Source organism: Nerophis lumbriciformis, linkage group LG22 (genome assembly GCF_033978685.3).
Source record: "Nerophis lumbriciformis linkage group LG22, RoL_Nlum_v2.1, whole genome shotgun sequence".
Lineage (NCBI taxonomy): Eukaryota > Metazoa > Chordata > Actinopteri > Syngnathiformes > Syngnathidae > Nerophis > Nerophis lumbriciformis.
The window spans coordinates 21,648,323-21,667,979 of NC_084569.2; the positions used below are offsets into that span (position 1 = coordinate 21,648,323).

The 19,657-nt window shown below is 39.5% G+C and overlaps 2 protein-coding genes across 6 annotated transcripts in view; one reads left to right on the forward strand and one right to left on the reverse strand.

Annotated features, from left to right (window-relative positions):
* Positions 1-4,069: 4,069 nt before the first annotated feature.
* Positions 4,070-15,820, reverse strand: asphd1 (aspartate beta-hydroxylase domain containing 1). Of its 2 annotated transcripts, none has more exons than XM_061974049.2 (6): positions 15,754-15,820; positions 10,047-10,477; positions 9,773-9,979; positions 8,285-8,492; positions 4,693-4,806; positions 4,070-4,550 (listed from the first exon to the last, which is right to left on the reverse strand). In XM_061974049.2, the coding sequence occupies exons 2-6, from the start codon at positions 10,452-10,454 to the stop codon at positions 4,441-4,443; spliced, it is 1,047 nt and encodes a 348-aa protein (XP_061830033.2). In that variant the 5' UTR covers positions 10,455-10,477; positions 15,754-15,820; the 3' UTR covers positions 4,070-4,440. The 2 variants fall into 2 exon arrangements, with proteins under 2 accessions (XP_061830033.2, XP_061830032.2); XM_061974048.2 differs by having other exon boundaries at positions 13,640-15,780.
* The window catches only part of sez6l2 (seizure related 6 homolog (mouse)-like 2), a 73,470-nt gene continuing 58,351 nt past the window's right edge, over positions 4,539-19,657 (forward strand). For 3 of the 4 annotated variants that reach the window (XM_061974044.2, XM_061974047.2, XM_061974046.2), the window contains exons 1-4: positions 4,539-4,814; positions 10,258-10,393; positions 15,867-16,053; positions 16,633-16,706. In XM_061974044.2, the coding sequence (XP_061830028.1) occupies positions 16,649-16,706 (58 nt within the window). In that variant the 5' untranslated portion in view covers positions 4,539-4,814; positions 10,258-10,393; positions 15,867-16,053; positions 16,633-16,648. Of the gene's footprint in view, positions 4,815-10,252; positions 10,394-15,866; positions 16,054-16,632; positions 16,707-19,657 lie in introns of all 4 variants that reach the window. The other variant, XM_061974045.2, reaches the window with a different exon arrangement.

Sequence of the window (19,657 nt, forward strand, 5' to 3'; positions counted from 1 at the left end):
GAGGTGATGAAACACCTGTACATTGTGTAACAGTTGTATTATTTATTTATTTATTATTGTTCACTTTTGTATTGTTGACACTCATGTAGTTGTAAACCTGTATTCTGTGTACGTGCACAATGCATATGTAGGTTGTTTCAGGTGTTATTTCAACGTAAACACACTTGTATGTATTTGATAGGGATCAAGTAAATATATATGTACATATATACTGTATATACAGGTATATATATATATATATATATATATATATATATATATATATATATATATATATATATATATATATATATATATATATAGTCATAACGTTTACAATGAGACAGTTGGAACGAGATTAAATAACTATAATTACAATCGTAAACATTCCAGTGGACCAAACTGTTTCACCCGCATTTGTCTTTCTTGCTATGTTTTATTTGCCTGATGTTAGTTCAGAATGATAGCTTGCCTGTCACGACCTGATTACAATTATTTGTCATTCTTCATTGACATACTGTATAGTTGATGCAAATAATCCTGCTGTTTAATCCTGTTATGTAATAAACAGACAACATACACAACAGTTAAATGTGTTCCTTTCAAAAGTGCAGAATGACACTTTTTTCGTCATGGCTGTATCTATCCACTACTGCATTGAGCATCAATCTCATCATATTCCAAACCATGGAACAAAGCCATACATCATTAAGCAGCATACCCACAACATATAAAGTATCTCAGAAATAATCTCTCACTCTGGGCAAGATTAGATTTGTCTGCGTAATCCTCGTCCTGGGACCGTCACATGAACAGATGGCAGATAAGAGGAAATCACCTCACTAATTCTCATCGACCGCCTGTAAAATGTAACCAAAAATGAGCTATGAGAGATTAATGTTGCAGAACATGATTTTAAATTCATGTTTGTCTGGTAGCTAAATAAAGACACATTCTAAAGCATTATAACTGCACCCAAAACACAAGCAGGTCAGATTTAGACCTTTCTCTTCCTTTTGACAGTGTTGCTATGGATTGATTTGATATCTGGACATAAATCTTAAACAAAAATGTAACAATAAAACCTAAAATCCAGTAATTATATTTAAGTTGCAAAGGCAAGGCAGCGCAGCACGGTGGAAGAAGGGTTAGTGCGTCTGCCTCACAATACCAAGGTCCTGAGTAGTCGTGAGTTCAATCCCGGCCTCGGAATCTTTCTGTGTGGAGTTTGCATGTTCTCCCCGTGACTGCGTGGGTTCCCTGCGGGTACTCCGGCTTCCTCCCACCTCCAAAGACATGCACCTGGGGATAGGTTGATTGGCAACACTAAATTGGCCCTAGTGTGTGAATGTGAGTGTGAATGTTGTCTGTCTATCTGTGTTGGCCCTGCGATGAGGTGGCGACTTGTCCAGGGTGTACCCCGCCTTCCGCCCGATTGTAGCTGAGATAGGCTCCAGCGCCCCCCGCGACCCCGAAGGGAATAAGCGGTAGAAAATGGATGGATGGATGGAGGCAAGGATGCATTTTATTCTATTGTACTTTTATAAAGAAGTAAAACTCTCTTGTGACTGTATAAGATTGTTTCCACAAATGCTGCAATTACAGCCTAATCCTTTATATGGCAAAAATACCCTTTTTAGGTTTAATGAGAATTTTGGGGGAATTTGTAATATGGTGTCATTGACGTTGTAGGGAGCAAATTGCTCCAACAGCATTAATACTGCTGTTGAGTTGATTGTACACAACAGTACGTGTAAGTGTCACACAAAACAGACGAGTAGCACAACAAGCAGTTTTTAGGTAAAGCTACTAAATGGCTGACCATTCATGATACTTCAAAGCCAGCTGCTGCCTTCTTGTCGACTTAAATAAAACTACATCAGGGAGTTGCCTACAGCCACGGCCAATATACGCCAGTGAGCAGAGTGATTATTTGCTTTTGTAGACCAGACATGTGACGACTTTAGCGCACTCTGAGGGTAGTTTAATTGAGTTGTTAATTGGAGTATTGATGATAAGCCTTTTTACAATTACAGTAGTACCTCACATTGCATTCTATGACCTAGCTCGTAACTTAAAACACTCATATCTCAAATTGATTGAAATTTATTGGAAATCGGAATCAATCTAATCCGTGCTAGGCCGCCGCAAAACACCGCTATTATAACACATAACCTGCCTTTTAAAAAGATGAAGAAACTTTTAGACAGTGAATATTATTTTAAAAACATTACAATAGAGTGCAATCAACTACAGTAGTTTTCTGAAATGGTTTGTAATAATTGTTTATATAGAGCTGGTTGCTTGTTCCTCTCGTTACATCTGGCAACAATGTCTCCGTCGGTGTAACAATAGGAACTTGGAAATCTCTTGCTTATGTTCCACACACACGTATTTGAGTGGTGACGTCAGTGTTTACAACAAGGAATATGCATGTCTGTGAACCAAAGGTAATGCTTGACCACCCAGTCTGTGGAGTCAGAAGTAGACAAAACAAATTGAAACACGTCAAAATCAGCATCTGCAGCTTGTGAGTATTTTTATGGATAAATGTTCGTTGTGTGGGAGTTTGGGGCTGCATGCAATGGAGGTTGCCTGCAGCTTGTGTGGTGCAGATTGACGCTACGGGGCTGACTCGCCGGGTAGGCTGCCAACAGGTAGGACATTGTCATTGTAATGTTTTGGACTTGTGTTTACTTTCCTGTGTTTGGTGTTGTTTCTGTTCTCCACTTCCTGCATGTGTTAATTTCCTGCCACTTCACCTCTGGCCTGAGCGCTGATTCCCTCACATGTCCCTAATTGGCAATCATCATTTTTTGTTGCTACCTCGACAAGTATATACCTTTTTGTCCACTTCTTGGCTGCATAAGTTGTCATTTGCTCTCCTTAAATACGTTTTTACCTGCGCTACAATTGCCGTCTCTGCATCCTGGGCTCGCGCTCGAGGCTTTGCATGCACAATCCTGACAGCACATATTTTTAATGTTTTTTTTCTCTGATTTGGTCTTCCGCTTGTTCTCTTTTACACTAATTTTCTTAGTTCTGATGGTTGAAGGGCAGGATTGTGTCGATATTTGAGCGCCGCTCAAACGCAACTATTGTGTAAACGAAGCAGGAACAGCAAAATGTAACAATATATTATCTCGATATTGCTCAAACAGCACAACTCTGTTACAAATATTACTTCAACCGTCGGTACAAATGCTCGTAACTCAAGGTATTCTGGCACATTAAAGCATAACAAAGAGCTGAGAAATAGCTTGTATCTCAAATTACTCGTGTCTTAGGGTACTCATAAATGGAGGGGCTACTGTACCACTGCTTTTCCACTGGCAAAAAGGTACTATTCATGAGTTACTGAGCTTCATTCCAACAAGCTCATAGTAACAAGAGCATACACTGTTCATGCTCCGCATTAGCTTACTCTGGTGCTGGGCCTTAGCTCAGTATTCTTCTCCACAGTCTCCACTTTGCTAGACCGCTCCTTGTTCTTGCTGCCCTCAGTCTCCACTTGGGTAAAATGGTAAATATTTGTTTGAGTTTGAGTTTGAGTTTATTTCGAACATGCATGCATACAACATGATACATCATAATTTCCAGTTTCTCTATTCAACATGTTCGAAAAAGAGTAGGAAGAAGCAGAGCTTATTTAATCCTACCCCTTTTCCTTTACATAGCAGTTCCTAAAACTTTTGCTCACTTCCTGTTTTCAATTTATTCAGAATATACTCCATAAGTAATAACAATAAAAGTAAATAAATAGATAAATAATACTTGGTGAAGTAAATTATATTTCATATGGTGAGATGAATAAGATTATCTTAAAATGAATGGATGGATGAGATAAATTCAGAATGTTTATCATGGTTCTTCTTCTTTGTACTTTGTAAACACTTTAAGTTTGAAGAGTTTCTTGAAGTGGATCATATTAGTACATTGTTTGATTTCTTTGCTTAATCCATTCCATAATTTAATTCCACATACTTATATACTGAAGGTCTGAAGTGTTGTACGTGCGTACAAATGTTTTAAATAAAATGTTTCTCTAAGATTATATTTCTCCTACATCAAAAAGCAAAGCAAAGATGAATCAGAATTTATATTTTTATTCGATAGTTTCACAGTATGTTAGCCATGCGTTCATAGCATGTCAGGTTGTTGTGGCAGCAACATTACACAAGACACGTTTCACATGCAAACAGCATTTGTGAGTATATTATGTAACGTCATGATTTACAGGAAAGAACAACTAATTTTCTTGTACGGCAAAAGTTCATCCATAACAATGTTATCATGCACAGGGAAAGCACACCAGTGTGAGCAAAATGGTTTAAGCGATTCCCGAAGCTGATCCATAGACTGGGTTGAAATGCATGAACGTGCAGGGGTCCAAATTAGACACCCCTGCATGTTGCGTAACCGTCAGGTCCAAGGTCAGGGTGGATTGACAAGTCACACGCCTCAGAGATCAGGACTGAACATGAAGTCCAACGCTTGTCTCTCAGCAGCAGCCACATTTGGATGCCAGAGGTCCACACTGAGTATGACTCGAGGTCCAGCTTCTGGGGGCCCTTTCAAAGATAATAGTACGTGTCATCCAGGTGAAGAAAAATGGATATAAATGTTTTTGTGCATGTAAAAGAAACGGAGTATCATCAAGTTTTTCACTCGTGTGTGTGTGTGTGTGTGTGTGTGTGTGTGTGATTCACCGACCTTTGTGCGAGACTGTGTGTAGGAATGAGTCGTCAAACAGGAGGCAGTGTCCCTCAGACCAGCACTGAGGCTCCCCTCCCACCACCAGCTCACACAGAGGGGGAGTTTGCAGACCTACAGAAGTGAGTTGTCTCCCAAATTAAATCATTACTGCATATGTCTTCAATCTAAAGCAAAAAAAAAAAAAAAGGCAATGCGCTCCATCCCTGTCTGTGTTTAAGGCAAGAGGATTACGAACCAGCTGGAAGAAAATGGGCTAAGTAGAAACAAACCCTAAACTGTGTCACTTAGCAGCAGTGTGTGTGAGAGAGACAAGGTTTTTTGGGGGGTATTTTTGGTATAGTCTGATGGAAATATTGTGTAATAAAAGCCAACAAGTTCATGCCCTCCAGATATCACTGGTGTCCATCACGGCTTTGTTTTAGGTCCTCTCTAGTTTACGTCCTACCTATTTGTGCATGTGATTGTCTCATCTTGTTCGAGCAATTTAGCGATTGCTACGGGAAAAAAATTACCGGTAGATGATTTTACGGTAAAAAAAAACTGGCAGCTCAGTCGGCCAAATTTTACCGTAAAATGTATGTTGGTTTTAATACCTAACTATTGAAATTTGATAAACAGTATCACTGTTATTTTTACGGTAATATACAAGTAATTGAGCTACCAGGTTTTTTTTACCCTAAAATCTAAGTTTTTGGTTTTTTTACAGTGTAGTGACCTGTACTAAATCTAAGATGGATCAACCTTGCCAGAAATGTGCTTCAACTCTTCAATTCTCCTAGAACGGGATGTAGCACCAAATTCTGGGCCCCTATGCACAAGACTCCTAAAGAACACCCCATCATACTTGCCAACCTTGAGACCTCCGAATTCGGGAGATTGGGGGGCGGGGTTGAGGTGCAGGCAGCATACCCCTTCCCCTTCGAGCTGTGCTGGCTGAAATTAAATTATTTTTTCCAATTATTTTGGAACTTGCAAGCATATTTCTTCTTCTTACATCGCCATGTCTCTTCTTCGTTCTTCTGCTTCGTCTCCTTCTTGTTGTGTGTGCAGTTGTGTACTGAGCTCCAAAAGCCGTAGATGTTATTGTAGCGTCCCGGAAGAGTTAGTACTGCAAGGGGTTCTGGGTATTTGTTCTGTTGTGTTTGTTGAGTTATGGTGCGGATGTTCTCCCGAAATGTGTTTGTCATTCTTGTTTGGTGTGGGTTCACAGTGTGGCGCATATTTGTAACAGTGTTAAAGTTGTTTATACGGCCACCCTCAGTGTGACCTGTATGGCTGTTGACCAAGTATGTCTTGCAGTCACTCACGTGTGTCTGCAGCAGCAAATACAACATGTGACTGTGCCAGCATGCTGTTTGTATGGAGAAAAAGCGGACGCGATGACAGGTTGTAGAGGACGCTAAAGGCAGTGCTATCACGGCACGCCCTCAATATTGTTGTCAGGGTGAAAATCGGGAGAATTGTTGCCCCGGGAGATTTTCGGGAGAGGCACTGAAATTCGGGAGTCTCCCAGAAAAATTGGGAGGGTTGGCAAGTATGCACCCCATCCCACCCTAACCCAACGTCTCCGCCCTACGCAAACACTTTTGATATGTTAACATGCAATAAAAAACAAACCATTGCATGGATTTGGTTGAAACCAGCTTTTTAAAACAAAACACTTTAATTTTGTTTTAACTTTTTAAATGGGAGCTGCACTTTTTTTTGGTATTTTGGCTATCATTCGCAATCCCTTTATAAGACAAGAACACTTTTTTTTTTTTAATGCATTTTAAGTCGTAAAATACGACAAATACGAGGGGGCTAACAACGCAGATAATGGAAGTACACTATTGCACCAATAAAGCCCTAAAAAAATAGAAAAAAACAGCAACAATACTCCATTTACTGTACATCAAATTACATGAATATTAACCAAGTATTGGCAATATTGTGTATTATAAGCGCTTATACAGACAAACTATTTTTAGTGGCGCCCTGATAACAAGAGAGCTAACGAGCTTATGCTGCTATATTGACATTTTGTGCTGGTGAGCTGGTGCATCATTTTCGGATTAGAAATCATGCACCTCACCTGGATAGTAGAATGTTGTGGCCATAAACCGAGAAGTTGGTGAACTTTGACAGTCAATTTAGACTAGGAGATGGCGATAAAGACACGAAAACAGGCTCACTTCTTTTTTTATCCCCGCGACTCCGAAAGGGACAAGCGGTAGAAAATGGATGGATGGATGGACTTTTTTTTTTTATTCCTTTGTAGGGATTATGATTATTTCTTCATCAAAATGGGATGATGTGAACATCCCATCAATCTGCATCCTAGTGAGAGCAAACATTGTGCAGTAAGTGATTGTTTTGTTATGTTTGAAGTTTGGTATATCTTATTCAGCACTTAGCAATATCGTTGCATGATTAGTAATGCTGTTGTTAAAGGGAAAAGCGAGCGTTGTGATTCGTCTGTGAAATTATTACGCTGCTGTATGCTTAAAACGTGCAAAATACGTACATATTACACGTTATTAGGAATGTGCCGGTTACTACATTACATATATACTTACAGCGTGTAATGATGGAGGCTTTTGGATGATTTTTAGAGCGCTTTATAAACGGAATACAGTAACTCTTATTGGCCATATTGTTAGCTGTCTTTTGCTATCTTAAAAAAACAAGAACATATGTTGTGGATGATACAAATTCCCCCCCAAAAAATGTAGATACATATTTTTTTGATAGTTAGGTTTTTTTTTGTAGTTTTTTTTTTTTTACAAAAAACTGCCAACAAGATCAATATAAACTGGTTAGGATATCCATCCATCCATTTTCTACCGCTTGTCCCGTTCAGGGTCGCAGGGGTGCAGGAGCCTATCTCAGCTGCATATGAATTATTCATTATTTACTTAAATATGATTAAAAAAAAAATTTTCTTGTGGAAAGTAGAGATAATCTGAAGCACATAGAACTACCATCTTTGCATAATATGAATCAAAATAATACATTATGTCATTATTATTATGATTACATTATTGTTAGTGCATCTCCTTGGGGTTAAGGTTCCTCGTCTTTAAAACCTAGTGATGCCTCTATTTGTAACTTGAATTGGGTGTTGTTGAAACTTGTATATAACCTTTTCCTTGGCGTGTTTACTGTACTGTATTTTTTAATGTTTTCTATCCCCTCATTCTTGTTCCAAAATACTGGTGCTGTGTGTGAATGCTTAAAAGTGAGTTTTATGACGTAATGACGTCTGTGTACAGTGAATCCATGCTAAGTTTGCCGCCATCCAGGTGGAACGAACCATTTTGCATTTTTGACAGGGGGTGTCTTACGTAGTGTTTGAAATTCTTACTTTGATTTAAGCAACCATATTATTGAACTTGCACAGCGATATTTCTTTATATTAACATATATGGCATAATTTTTTTTATAGCTTACATATTTAAATGACAGTAAAAACATCGCCTGCTGGTGTCCATCAGAGTTTAGTTTAAGGTCCTCTCTAGTTTAGCTCCTAGCTATGTGTGCATCAACATCGCTGAAAATGTGCTTCAACCCTTCAATTCTTTTGGGCTTAATCAATTCATCTACTGACCTAGGTGGCAACGCAGCCTTGTATTTGTGGGTCCGTACGAGCTGCCCAGTGTAGAACCAGGCCCCAGCAACCAGAATCCGGCAGATCCCAAAGAGTTGCTGCTTATAAATGTGCGAAGAGAGAGCAGGGTCCGGTATGTGTAGGGACAGGAGCGGCAGTTGGCGGCCACACACACGCCTGCACTGTACAGTGGAAACACAGCCTGGCCCTGAAAGAGACATTTGAATCACTGCCCAGACATATCAATAACACATCAATAAATGTGTTTTCTTTCACACAGCCAGAAATATTGACAGAATATATAGCAATGTACCCACTCTGTACTGGACTGCAATGTAACTTGTACAGGGCCAAAGACAAGGCCCTAAAATACAGCTATGAGTACAGAGGTGCTTAAAGGATGGAGCACGAGTAGGGATGGGTACTGAATTCGGTGCTTTTATAGGCATGGACAAAAATTTGTTCGCATTCCAGATTCACTTAAAATCAAACGGTAAATTATTTCGATGACTTTTTGCGGCTTCTTGGTACATTTGCAATTGTCCATGCCAGCAAATGAATTAGAATAGAGCAAGTATGCTTCATAGAAAAAGCTCAAATAAGTAAGGCTCCACTTTTGTAAAATTAGCAATTTTACATGGCGATTTTAACATCTCCAAATTTGGTAATGAAAACTAAGATGCTCGTTAAATCCAACATCAAGTGTGCATAAGTACAATACTGGACCGGCACATTCAGCTTTAATGGCGATTACTACGTCGTAATGAGGCAACACACCATCGCCTATACACTACTGCAATCTAACGTCTTGGAATTGCAACTGCATGCAAAGTCTACTGTATAATCCTTGCAAATGAGACTCAGAAATGTATCAAGACAGTACAGGGCAGTTATCATCATCACCTTATTATTCATTTTACCTAAAAATAGATTGTATTATTAAACAGTTAACATTAATCTACACTCACAAAAGTACCAAAAATTGTTACCGTTGACTACCGGTATCAATTCCCAGTTACTGGGAATTGGCACCATATCGGTTCAAATGTGAAGGGTACTCATTCCAACTGGGTCATAGGTCTCAGGCTCAGGAGGATATATTGGATTGGTTTTGGCATGTTTGATTAACAAAAGGGAAAGAAAGCGATCTACGGCATCCTTCGATTTCTTGATGTGGCTTTGTAGTGGAAACCGTTTAGACATTAATGATCTATAAATCCATCCATCCATCCATTTTCTACCGCTTGTCCCTTTTGGGGTCGCGGGGGGTGCTGGAGCCTATCTCAGCTGCATTCGGGCGGAAGGCGGAGTACACCCTGCCACCTCATCGCAGGCCAACACAGATAGACAGACAATATTCACACAATTTAGAAATATAATCACAAATGAGAGAAAAAGCAACGTCTTATTGTCCGGAAATTACCGTATATACAAAAGCTGAGTGACTATCAAGATGATCAAGATTTCATGTTGTTTATGTTCTTGTACCTTAGGCCCCAAAGTAGTCCAGCCAACTTTGAAGTCATTGCCCCTCTGGTACACGGCCTGGAACTCCGCCAGGATGACGTGATAGTTGACTTCCAATACTTCAATGTCATGCCTGTGGGCATCCCGTGGAAAGAAAGGAACACTAGGGACATCTGGCAGGAAGAAGAGCTGTGGCTTTTGTATAGTCGAGTGATCATTCAGTCTGACCTGGAGTGAGAGGAAATTAATCCTTCCTTAGTAAAAATGCTACAGTATGTACGGATAAAGCTCATACCTGTTCTCGGAGGCCTTTATGTATTCGGCCCATTCCCGCCCAGCTGTAACGTTTAGCGTATTCTTGCAGGGCTGAGTAGAGTTTCCTGGCCTCGGTGGATGCCTGAACTGGGAACAGGGCATGGCTCAGCACCGGCGTGACGTATCCCTGCCCTGTCTCCTCGTCCTCTTCTGTTTCCATGGACTGTTCATGATACTTTCTTCCAGCACAGGTTCCGCTACAGGACATCGCCAATCTTCTTGAAACTGCTTTCCCACCTTGTGCGTGAGCCGCTAAGGGGAGGTCTGAGCCCATTCGGTAACAGTGCCACAGGAACAAGAGCAGGAGCGTCCACAGAAGGCCACTCAGTGAGTGGACACCCAACTCCACATATAGAGGCAAGGGCAGTGTGTTTATGGACCAGTGCATCCTTTCAATTGGGCACTTATATACTGAAAGAGAAACAGATCAAGAGTTGTAAATTCCAAAGTATAACTGTGTTATTTTGTTGAAACTGATTTTTCATATGAGGCAAAATTCTAAATCGTGAGCTCATTGTCAATGCATGGGATGGGATATAGTTGCGCAATATAGACGATAAACGATATAAATGGCCGACGATAGAGCTTTTAATACTATCGTTATATTGTGATAATCCATGTTGACACATTCTAGCTCCCACAAAGTTGACAAAGACAAGTGAAAAAATGCATCCTCAACGCAATGTAGCATTCTTGCCAGTGGCTAATGTCCCTGTGCTCCACTTCTAAGTCCACAATCCTCGCCTCCACGATGGCAAATAAAATAAGTTTTATTACAAGTACTCTCACTACAGGACAAGTAATAGCTAAACATGTTAGACTACACAAACGTTGATATGCTAACTGCTAAGCTAGAGCTTTTACATGTAAACAGGAGGGCGGATGGATACAAATATCGACAGTAACGATATCAGGTATAGTACCAGTATATGGTTGATACTACAGTGGTTAGATTGGCTATTTCTATCAACAAACAATTGTTTACAAACTCAGAAAATAAGTCTTTGGACACAGGAGGGTTTTAAAGGCACAAACCAAAGGAACAATTGAAAACATTTAATTGATATTGTCTGCTTTGGTATCAGTATCAGCATTGGTATGGCCGATACCCAAATGTGTGGTATTATTGCCCATAACTAATGCAAAGTATCCAAAAAACAGAAGAATAAATGCTTATTACATTTTAACAGAAGTGTAGATAGAATGATGTTACAACAGAAAGTAAATTAACAAATACCTACGTAGATAATTAATAGTTTTGATAAATAATACGACCGGAAATGTCGCAAAGAGTGTCCGCCCTGAGATCGGTAGGTTGTGAGTTCAAATTCGGCCGAGTCATACCAAAGACTATAAAAATGGGACCCATTACCTAGCTTGGCACTCAGCATCAAGGGTTGGAATTGGGGGTTAAATCACTAAAAATTATTCCCAGGCGCGGCCACCGCTGCTGCTCACTGCTCCCCTCACCTCCCAGGGGGTGAACAAGGATGATGGGTCAAATGCAGAGAATAATTTCGCCACACCTAGTGTGTGTGTGTGACAATCATTGGTACTTTAACTTTAACTTGTACTTAACATGTTACCACATACGACGGCAGCTAAGTTAGGGGCCTTTGTAATCGGTTTTGAAATGGTTCTACTATCATTTATATGCCAAATAATATATTGTGATATACAGTACAGGCCAAAAGTTTGGACACACCTTCTCCTCATTCAATATGTTTTCTTAATTTTCATGACTATTTACATTGTAGATTGTCACTGAAGGCATCAAAACTATGAATGAACACATGTGGAGTTATGTACTTACAAAAAAAGGTGAAATAACTGAAAACATGTTTTATATTCTAGTTTCTTCAAAATAGCCACCCTTTGCTCTGATTACTGCTTTGCACACTCTTGGTATTCTCTCGATGAGCTTCAAGCACACCTGTGAAGTGCAAACCATTCCAGGTGACAACCTCTTGAAGCTATAGTCATGAAAATAAAGAAAGCCCATTGAATGAGAATGTGGGTCCAAACATTTGGCCTGTACTGTATATTATCACATGAGGATGAATACACATAGTTATTTTAGGCCATTTCCTTAGACAAATTTATGGATTTTTTTTTAGGATAGAAACGTAAAACAAATTATCATCAATATTTCAGAATAATCCCATCAATTGAGTATATATTTTTGGAATGTGTAAATTTGAATTACTTTTATCAGAATCTTATCTTATACCAGCTGATTGTTTCCTAGATGAAAACAAGTTATTTCTATTAAAAAAATTCAAATAAATAAATAAGTATAACAACGAGCCAGGCTTTCCAAGGGCCCTTTGGAAGTAACCGTTCCTCACGATCCCTTCAAAGAGCCATTAATCCCATCTCTACTGTTTACTCCCAAGCAAAGCCTGAAAGGGACGTCGGTCTGTCTCGTTTACTTATATTCTTTATTTAATCCCCTTCTGGCTTGCAGGGTGCTCAGGGCAATCCTGCATGAGTCATAAATCATCCATGTTGGGTCATAGTCGACTGACCAACACTGTTCTAGTGGTTTTGGCAGGTTACAACCTCACCTAAGTGGGCGTTTGTGCCTTACTGAGCAAAGTCAATATGCAAGACATGTACATATTTCACAGCAATAGCTGATAATTAAGAGTAGATATTTTTAATTTCTAAAAGCTAAATCTACTCTGGAAGATCAAATGCATATAGCCTGTATTTCCTTCACAAATGAATGAAAGTAACAAAGGTATAGAGAGGCAAACTATTAGAAAGTAAGAGTATTACAATGCTGACTAAATTGAAGCCAAAGTGATTAAATGATGCATTTAAGCTGCAGACGGTTTTATGTAATGCTTGTTGTACAGGAAACCCACACAACAGCCACAACACTGTGCTCATTTATTTCGCAGCGTGCTCTAAGTATAAGATGCACGAATACAACCCCAGTAATAAACATATACAGCGAATAATTGGAATAATCAACCATTTAGAAAATATTTTTTTCTCAGCAGACAGTTCAGTTCAGTTTATTTATTTATATAGCACAATTAAAAACAACCCCAGTTGGCCAAAGTGCAGTACAGACATAAGAACAATGTGAAACAAAAAAATGTACATTTACATTGTAACACAGAAGCATGAATAAAATACAATAGTAAAATATACCCTAAAAGAAGTACAGAATATACCTCTTACCAGCCAAACTATACGGACCATCAGAGATTTACATTTGTTCAGGACTAAACTTAAGACCTATTTGTTCCGAGCTGCATTTGATACTTAAAATTATGTTGACACTTTTATCAATTTTAACTTTATTTCATATTGTTTGTATTGCTTTATTATATTTATTACGTGCTCTTGTTCTATGCTCTGTCTTTCTCGCACTGTTGTATAGCTCTTCTGTTCAGTTATAGCTGATGTAAGGGGCTTTGAAAATACATTTTTGATTGATTGATTGATTGACAATGTAGGGGCCAATATCGTAAAAGAAAATAAAGTAGTAATATAAATACAGTACAATAAAACAGTGGTACCTCAACTTCAGACTGTTTTTAGAAATGAGATGTCTCTCACCTAATTGTTATGCTTGAAATCCATCCATCCATCCATATTCTACCGCTTGTCCCGTTCGGGGTCGCGGGGGGTGCTGGAGGCTATCTCAGCTAAATTCGGGCGGAAGGCGGGGTGCACCCTGGACAAGTCGCCACCTCATCACAGGGCCAACACAGATAGACAGACAACATTCACACTCACATTTACACACTAGAGCCAATTTAGTGTTGCCAATCAACCTATCCCCAGGTGCATGTTGAAATCACAAGCTAAAATTTCTGTTCCAAGCATCCCCGCCATCAGTTGGCCTAGCAAAAGTCACAGTGAACCCTGTAAGATCCGCCAAAAAACATCTGGTATTACTCGCTAGAATTAGCTTATAGCTAGAGATCGACATAACTTGGTTTCTTCAACCATGGAAAGGAAGAAAATGAGCATGAAGGGCAGTGCTGAAAAGAAGAAGTGGATGATATTAATTTAACCGAAGAAAAAAAATCATTGAAAACAACTTGCCAAAGCAATTTGAGCGTATCACTGCTAGCCTGCACCATACTGAAGTAGAATGAGTTGATAAGGCAATAGCCAAGGATGTTAAAATATCTAAACCAGGGGTCGGCAACCCAAAACGTTGAAAGAGCCATATTGGACCAAAAATCCATAAAACAAATCTGTCTGGAGCCGCAAAAAATAAAAAGACCTATAAAAGTCTTATAATGAAGGCAATACATGATGTAAGTGTCTATATTAGCTATAATAGCCTACTATCAAAATTACTGTGTGTCGCAGGCTGGAGCAAATCTTCGTTGACAGAAATGTTGAAATGTAATATTTATTCTACACATTGTTACAACATTAGAAACCATTAGTAAATCAGGTTACGCAGAAGGTGAGATAACTCCTGGAAATGACTGGCTTTTAATGGCCAAATATATAGATGTGTGTGTCCAAGTGAAAGGAAACGGCAGGCTGTCGTCTTTTAATAGATTTATTACAAAATTTGGCAAGCTAGGTAATGTTTGCTGTGGTCTGGAACAACATGGCACACAAACAACTATGGGAAATGCAGCCAATATTACATACAGACAATGTGTCATGAGAAATGCAAAACTAAATTATATACAAAGAAGATAAAAGTAAAGGATATTAAATTATCTCAAATATACCTACAAATGAGGCATAATGATGCAATATGTACATACAGCTAGCCTAAATAGCATGTTAGCCTCGATTAGCTTGCAGTCATGCACTGACCAAACATGCCTGATTAGCACTCCAAAAAGTCAATAGCATCGACAAAGCGCACCTTTGTGCATTCAGCCACAGCATGAAACCTTTGGTGGACAAAATGAGACAAAGAAGGAGTGGAAGATTTTAGATGTAAACAAACTGTTGCGTTTGTTTGTAATTTCCCCCCCATCTTTTTCCATTTTCAATCTTTTATTTAGGGCGGCACTAAAGAACCACGGGTTGCTGACCCCCGATATAAACGGTGGACATCTGTACATGAAAATACTGAAAAGCTGCTGATGGTGTGTTTGACTGAGAAGCAGCTAAAAGGATATACTGTAGAAGTCCACTCTCCAAGATAAATGATGTACATCATTATTACACTACTTCATAAAACTACCGTGGTTGTTTGTACTACATTCTATTATGTTTTTTTATACAATATTTGTTATCATCATTATCATGTTTGGTAGGGCAAATTAAAATATTTTGATCTGCTTTAGGGTGTTTATTGAATCCACTCAATTCAATATGCACATTTAGGGGTCTGACAAGATGGCTGTAACATTTGAGCGAGCTCCTTTTTTTTACAGTTAGCTCGTAAAGTTGTGTGCCAGTGATTGAAAAGTCAAAATAAGGGGGCTGCGGATAAAAAAAATGATGAAAATATAAATTGTTGAGAAGAGCAGATGTGTTTAGAGAAATGCGTCCTTAAGCGTAAGGTGTCCACAAATCGTTTTGTCTTGCACTCCATCCTTCATTTTGTGTTGCTCTGAGCGAGCGCAACACAGCTGGCGCAAACGTCCGCCCTTTTTCATTTTTATTTTATTTTTATTTTTATTTTTTTGCACAACACCCGCACCCCACAACATGCAGCCGTTCAAATGTACATTCCTCGCCAACATTACCTTGATAAATGGCGCCGAGCTGGCTCACACGCACCGCTCCTCCTGGGCTGGATCTTAATATTTTTCCTTTTTTTTTGTTTTCTTTTTTTTTTTTGCCCTGCGTCTCTTTGCAGTTACAGCACATGGCCACTAGAGTGCGCCTGGCGCCTCCACAGGCACAGAAGAAGCCCCCCCATATCACAGCCGAATGCGTCAAGCGGTCCGTGGGCAGCCATAGGGGACACCTCGGCAGCGTGTTGACGGGGCCTTAAGCAACAGGATCCGGTCTAACGAACCCATCATAGGCGCCTACAAAAAAAGGTAAGGGACGTGCATGCTTTTTTTTTTGCTCTCTAGTCTTAAACATTGATACCCAAAATGGTTGCGAGGGATGCTGCCTTGCTGAGCCCCCCATCATTTTCTGACACGCCATGCAGCCTGGTGGTATTTTCACCGAGGAAACGCCTCAGATGACAGATGATGTAGCATGTGCATTGTTGTAAAAAATAATAATAATTAGGCGCATGCAAAGATTGTGTGGATATGGGGGGGGGGGCATTTTTGGACATGCGTTTGCATGTTTTTTTTTTTTAGGGGGGGGTTGGGGGACGCAGGAGGGAAGCATGGGCATGTATGTTTTTAAAGATGTTTTTCATTTTGCACCTGTTTTTTGACCTGCACTATAGTGATGCATCTGCAGTGTGTAAAAATGAGCTTCGACATTGTTTACATAAAAAAATAGCCTTGGTGATGTCAATGTAATACCTGCATTTTCCATTCATATGCATTCACAAGTCAGTATATTTGAAATAGGAGTACAGCAAGAGTTGGACTTTAAGGAAAGTGTTTCTATAACCCTCATCGGTAAAATACATGTAATGTTTTTTGGGGTTTTTTCAGGTTTCCAGTGAGAGCCATGGGGTCCACACACCTTTCTGTGATACTGTCTGTCACCATAATCCACCTAGTTTCAGGTAACCGCAAACGTGTGTTTGGGGAATAGTGTTGTGAGGTTAGCTTAACTTTATTTGGATTAGTAACTAAGTAAGTACAATTTATTTATATAGCACTTCTTTCAGATATAGCTCAGAAAGTGCCTCACATGGTTGAAATACAAAGAGTACAATTTAAAAATATCTATCAATCAATCAATGTTTACTTATATAGCCCTAAATCACGAGTGTCTCAAAGGGCTGCACAAGCCACAACGACATGCTCGGCTCAGATCCCACATCAGGGCAAGAAAAAACTCAACCCAATGGGATGACAATGAGAAACCTTGGAGGGGACCGGTGCAATGGACGTCGAGTGGATCTAGCATAATATTGTGAGAGTCCAGTCCATAGTGGATCTAACATAATAGTGAGAGTCCAGTCCATAGTGGATCTAACATAATAGTGAGAGTCCAGTCCATAGTGGATCTAACATAATAGTGAGAGTCCAGTCCATAGTGGATCTAACATAATAGTGTGAGAGTCCAGTCCATAGTCGGGCCAGCAGGAAATCATCTTGAGCGGAGACAGGTCAGCAGTGCAGAGACGTCCCCAACTGATGCACAGATGAGTGGTCCACCCTGGGTCCCGCCTTTGGACAGCTAGCGCTTCATCTGTGTTCACCGAACCTGTGCCCCCCGCTACACGAAGAGAGGGGGGCAGAGCAGAAAAGAAACGGCAGATCAACTGGTCTAAAAGGGGGGTCTATTTAAAGGCTAGAGTATACAAATTAGTTTTAAGATGGGACTTAAATGCTTCTACTGAGGTAGCATCTCTAACTGTTACCGGGAGGGCATTCCAGAGTACTGGAGCCCGAATAGAAAACGCTCAATAGCCCAAAGACTTTTTTTGGGCTCTGGGAATCACTAATAAGCCGGAGTTCTTTGAACGTAGATTTCTTGCCGGGACATATGGTACAATACAATCACCAAGATAGGATGGAGCTAGACCGTGTAGTATTATACGTAAGTAGTAAAACCTTAAAGTCACATCTTAAGTGCACAGGAAGCCAGTGCAGGTGAGCCAGTATAGGCGTAATATGATCAAACTTTCTAGTTCTTGTCAAAAGTCTAGTAGCCCCATTTTGTACCAACTGTAATCTTTTAATGCTAGACATAGGGAGACCCGAAAATAATACGTTACAGTAATCGAGACGAGACGTAACGAACGCATGAATAATGATCTCAGCGTCACTGGTAGACAAAATGGAACGAATTTTAACGATATTACGCAGATGAAAGAGGGCCGTTTTAGTAACATTCTTAATGTGTGACTCAAACGAGAGAGTTGGGTCGAAGATAATACCCATATTCTTTACCGAGTCACCTTGTGTAATTGTCTGGTTGTCAAAATAAGTCTTCGGCGTGATGCGACAACAGAAACATAGCAAATAAGTAATAAATATTATTATTACAATAAAAAATAAAAATAAAACATTTAATATTACAGGAATGCACACTTAAACAAATGTGTTTTAAGTGCCTTTTAAAAAATGTCAGCAGAAGGGAGTACAGTCCACCATTTAGGGTCAAATCACCTTTAAATTTGTACAAGAAGGGTCAAACGGTGTTGCGAAGTATGGCTACCCCAGAGGGCCACTTCTAACAGTGAATATTTATGAATGCAAACATTTAATCGGAATCAGAAGTACTCTAATAATCCCAGAGGGGAAATTAAGAATGGCCTCATTACACAATTTGCATGGGTAACTGTTTTGGTTAATTATGTTTTTACTAACATATTGATGGATAACTTGCTTTATAATTGTAAGGTGACAGGCGTTTATTTATAAGCATTTATTTTTAATAACCAAAATAAGCTTGGAACATCTTGCTGCATGACCAGATAATATCGAAGTTGTTGCGGTCTGGTAGTGGTCTAGACCCCAGGATGTAGAGACAGCAGGTAAAAAGTATTGGAAATCAAAACTCGTGCAACAGGGAATCGCACAAAAAGGCAAAAAAGAAAAATCAAGCATAAAGAAAGCTATGCTGCATGGAGGTTCAAAGCATCCTGATTGGCAGCCATGTACAGCATACTGTATAGTGAGGCAGCCAGCACTCATGCAGGAGAAGCAATGGCAAAACGGAAATGGAAACAACAATAAGAGCACTGGACAGGAAATAAAACAAAATAATAGAAACAAATAATAATTGTCATGAGAGATCATGACAAAAGTGTAGAACATATGTAATTGTGTGCAGTACATTTTTCTGTCAAATTGAACAAACAAATACATTTTGCCACAAAGTGCTTTACTATTTCCAGCCTTTCACAGGCTACTTACGGTAAAATGACGTGGTTGGTCAAATTAAATGATATCAGTCTACCCTAGAGCAGCTGTGGCTACAAATGTAGCGTGTCGTACCACCACTAATGTGTGACTGTGGAGTGAATGAATGATGAATTCTCAGAATAACTTTGACGAGCCGAGACCCGATGACGGGAGCAGCAAGAGATTGCTGCCGGCTCACAGTAAAGCAGCACAGGGCTACTTAGCTGTTTGTATCATTGCGGCACTAAAAAAGTAGTCTGCGTTAGCACTTTTGATAACAACATCGCTAATTCTTGGTCAATAGTCAGGTCAAAACATGTACAAACCCCATTTCCATATGAGTTGGGAAATTCTGTTAGATGTAAATATAAACGGAATACAATGATTTGCAAATCATTTTCAACCCATATTCAGTTGAATGTGCTACAAAGACAACATATTTGATGTTCAAACTGATAAACTTTTTTTTTTGCAAATAACCATTAACTTTCGAATTTGATGCCAGCAACACGTGACAAAGAAGTTGGGAAAGGTGGCAATAAATACTGATAAAGTTGAGGAATGCTCATCAAACACTTATTTGGAACATCCCACAGGTGAACAGGCAAATTGGGAACAGGTGGGTGCCATGATTGGGTATAAAAGTAGATTCCATGAA

What these genes read in the sequence shown, in the direction of transcription:
- asphd1 (XM_061974049.2), bottom strand. Translation starts at nt 10,454, where the DNA reads ATGCACTGGTCCATAAACACACTGCCCTTGCCTCTATATGTGGAGTTG. An exon ending in ATAAAGGCCTCCGAGAACAG is followed by an intron (nt 9,980 to 10,046) that starts GTATGAGCTTTA and finishes CTCTCACTCCAG; the next exon opens with GTCAGACTGAATGATCACTC. An exon ending in AAGGCTGCGTTGCCACCTAG is followed by an intron (nt 4,807 to 8,284) that starts GTCAGTAGATGA and finishes TCACTTCTGTAG; the next exon opens with GTCTGCAAACTCCCCCTCTG.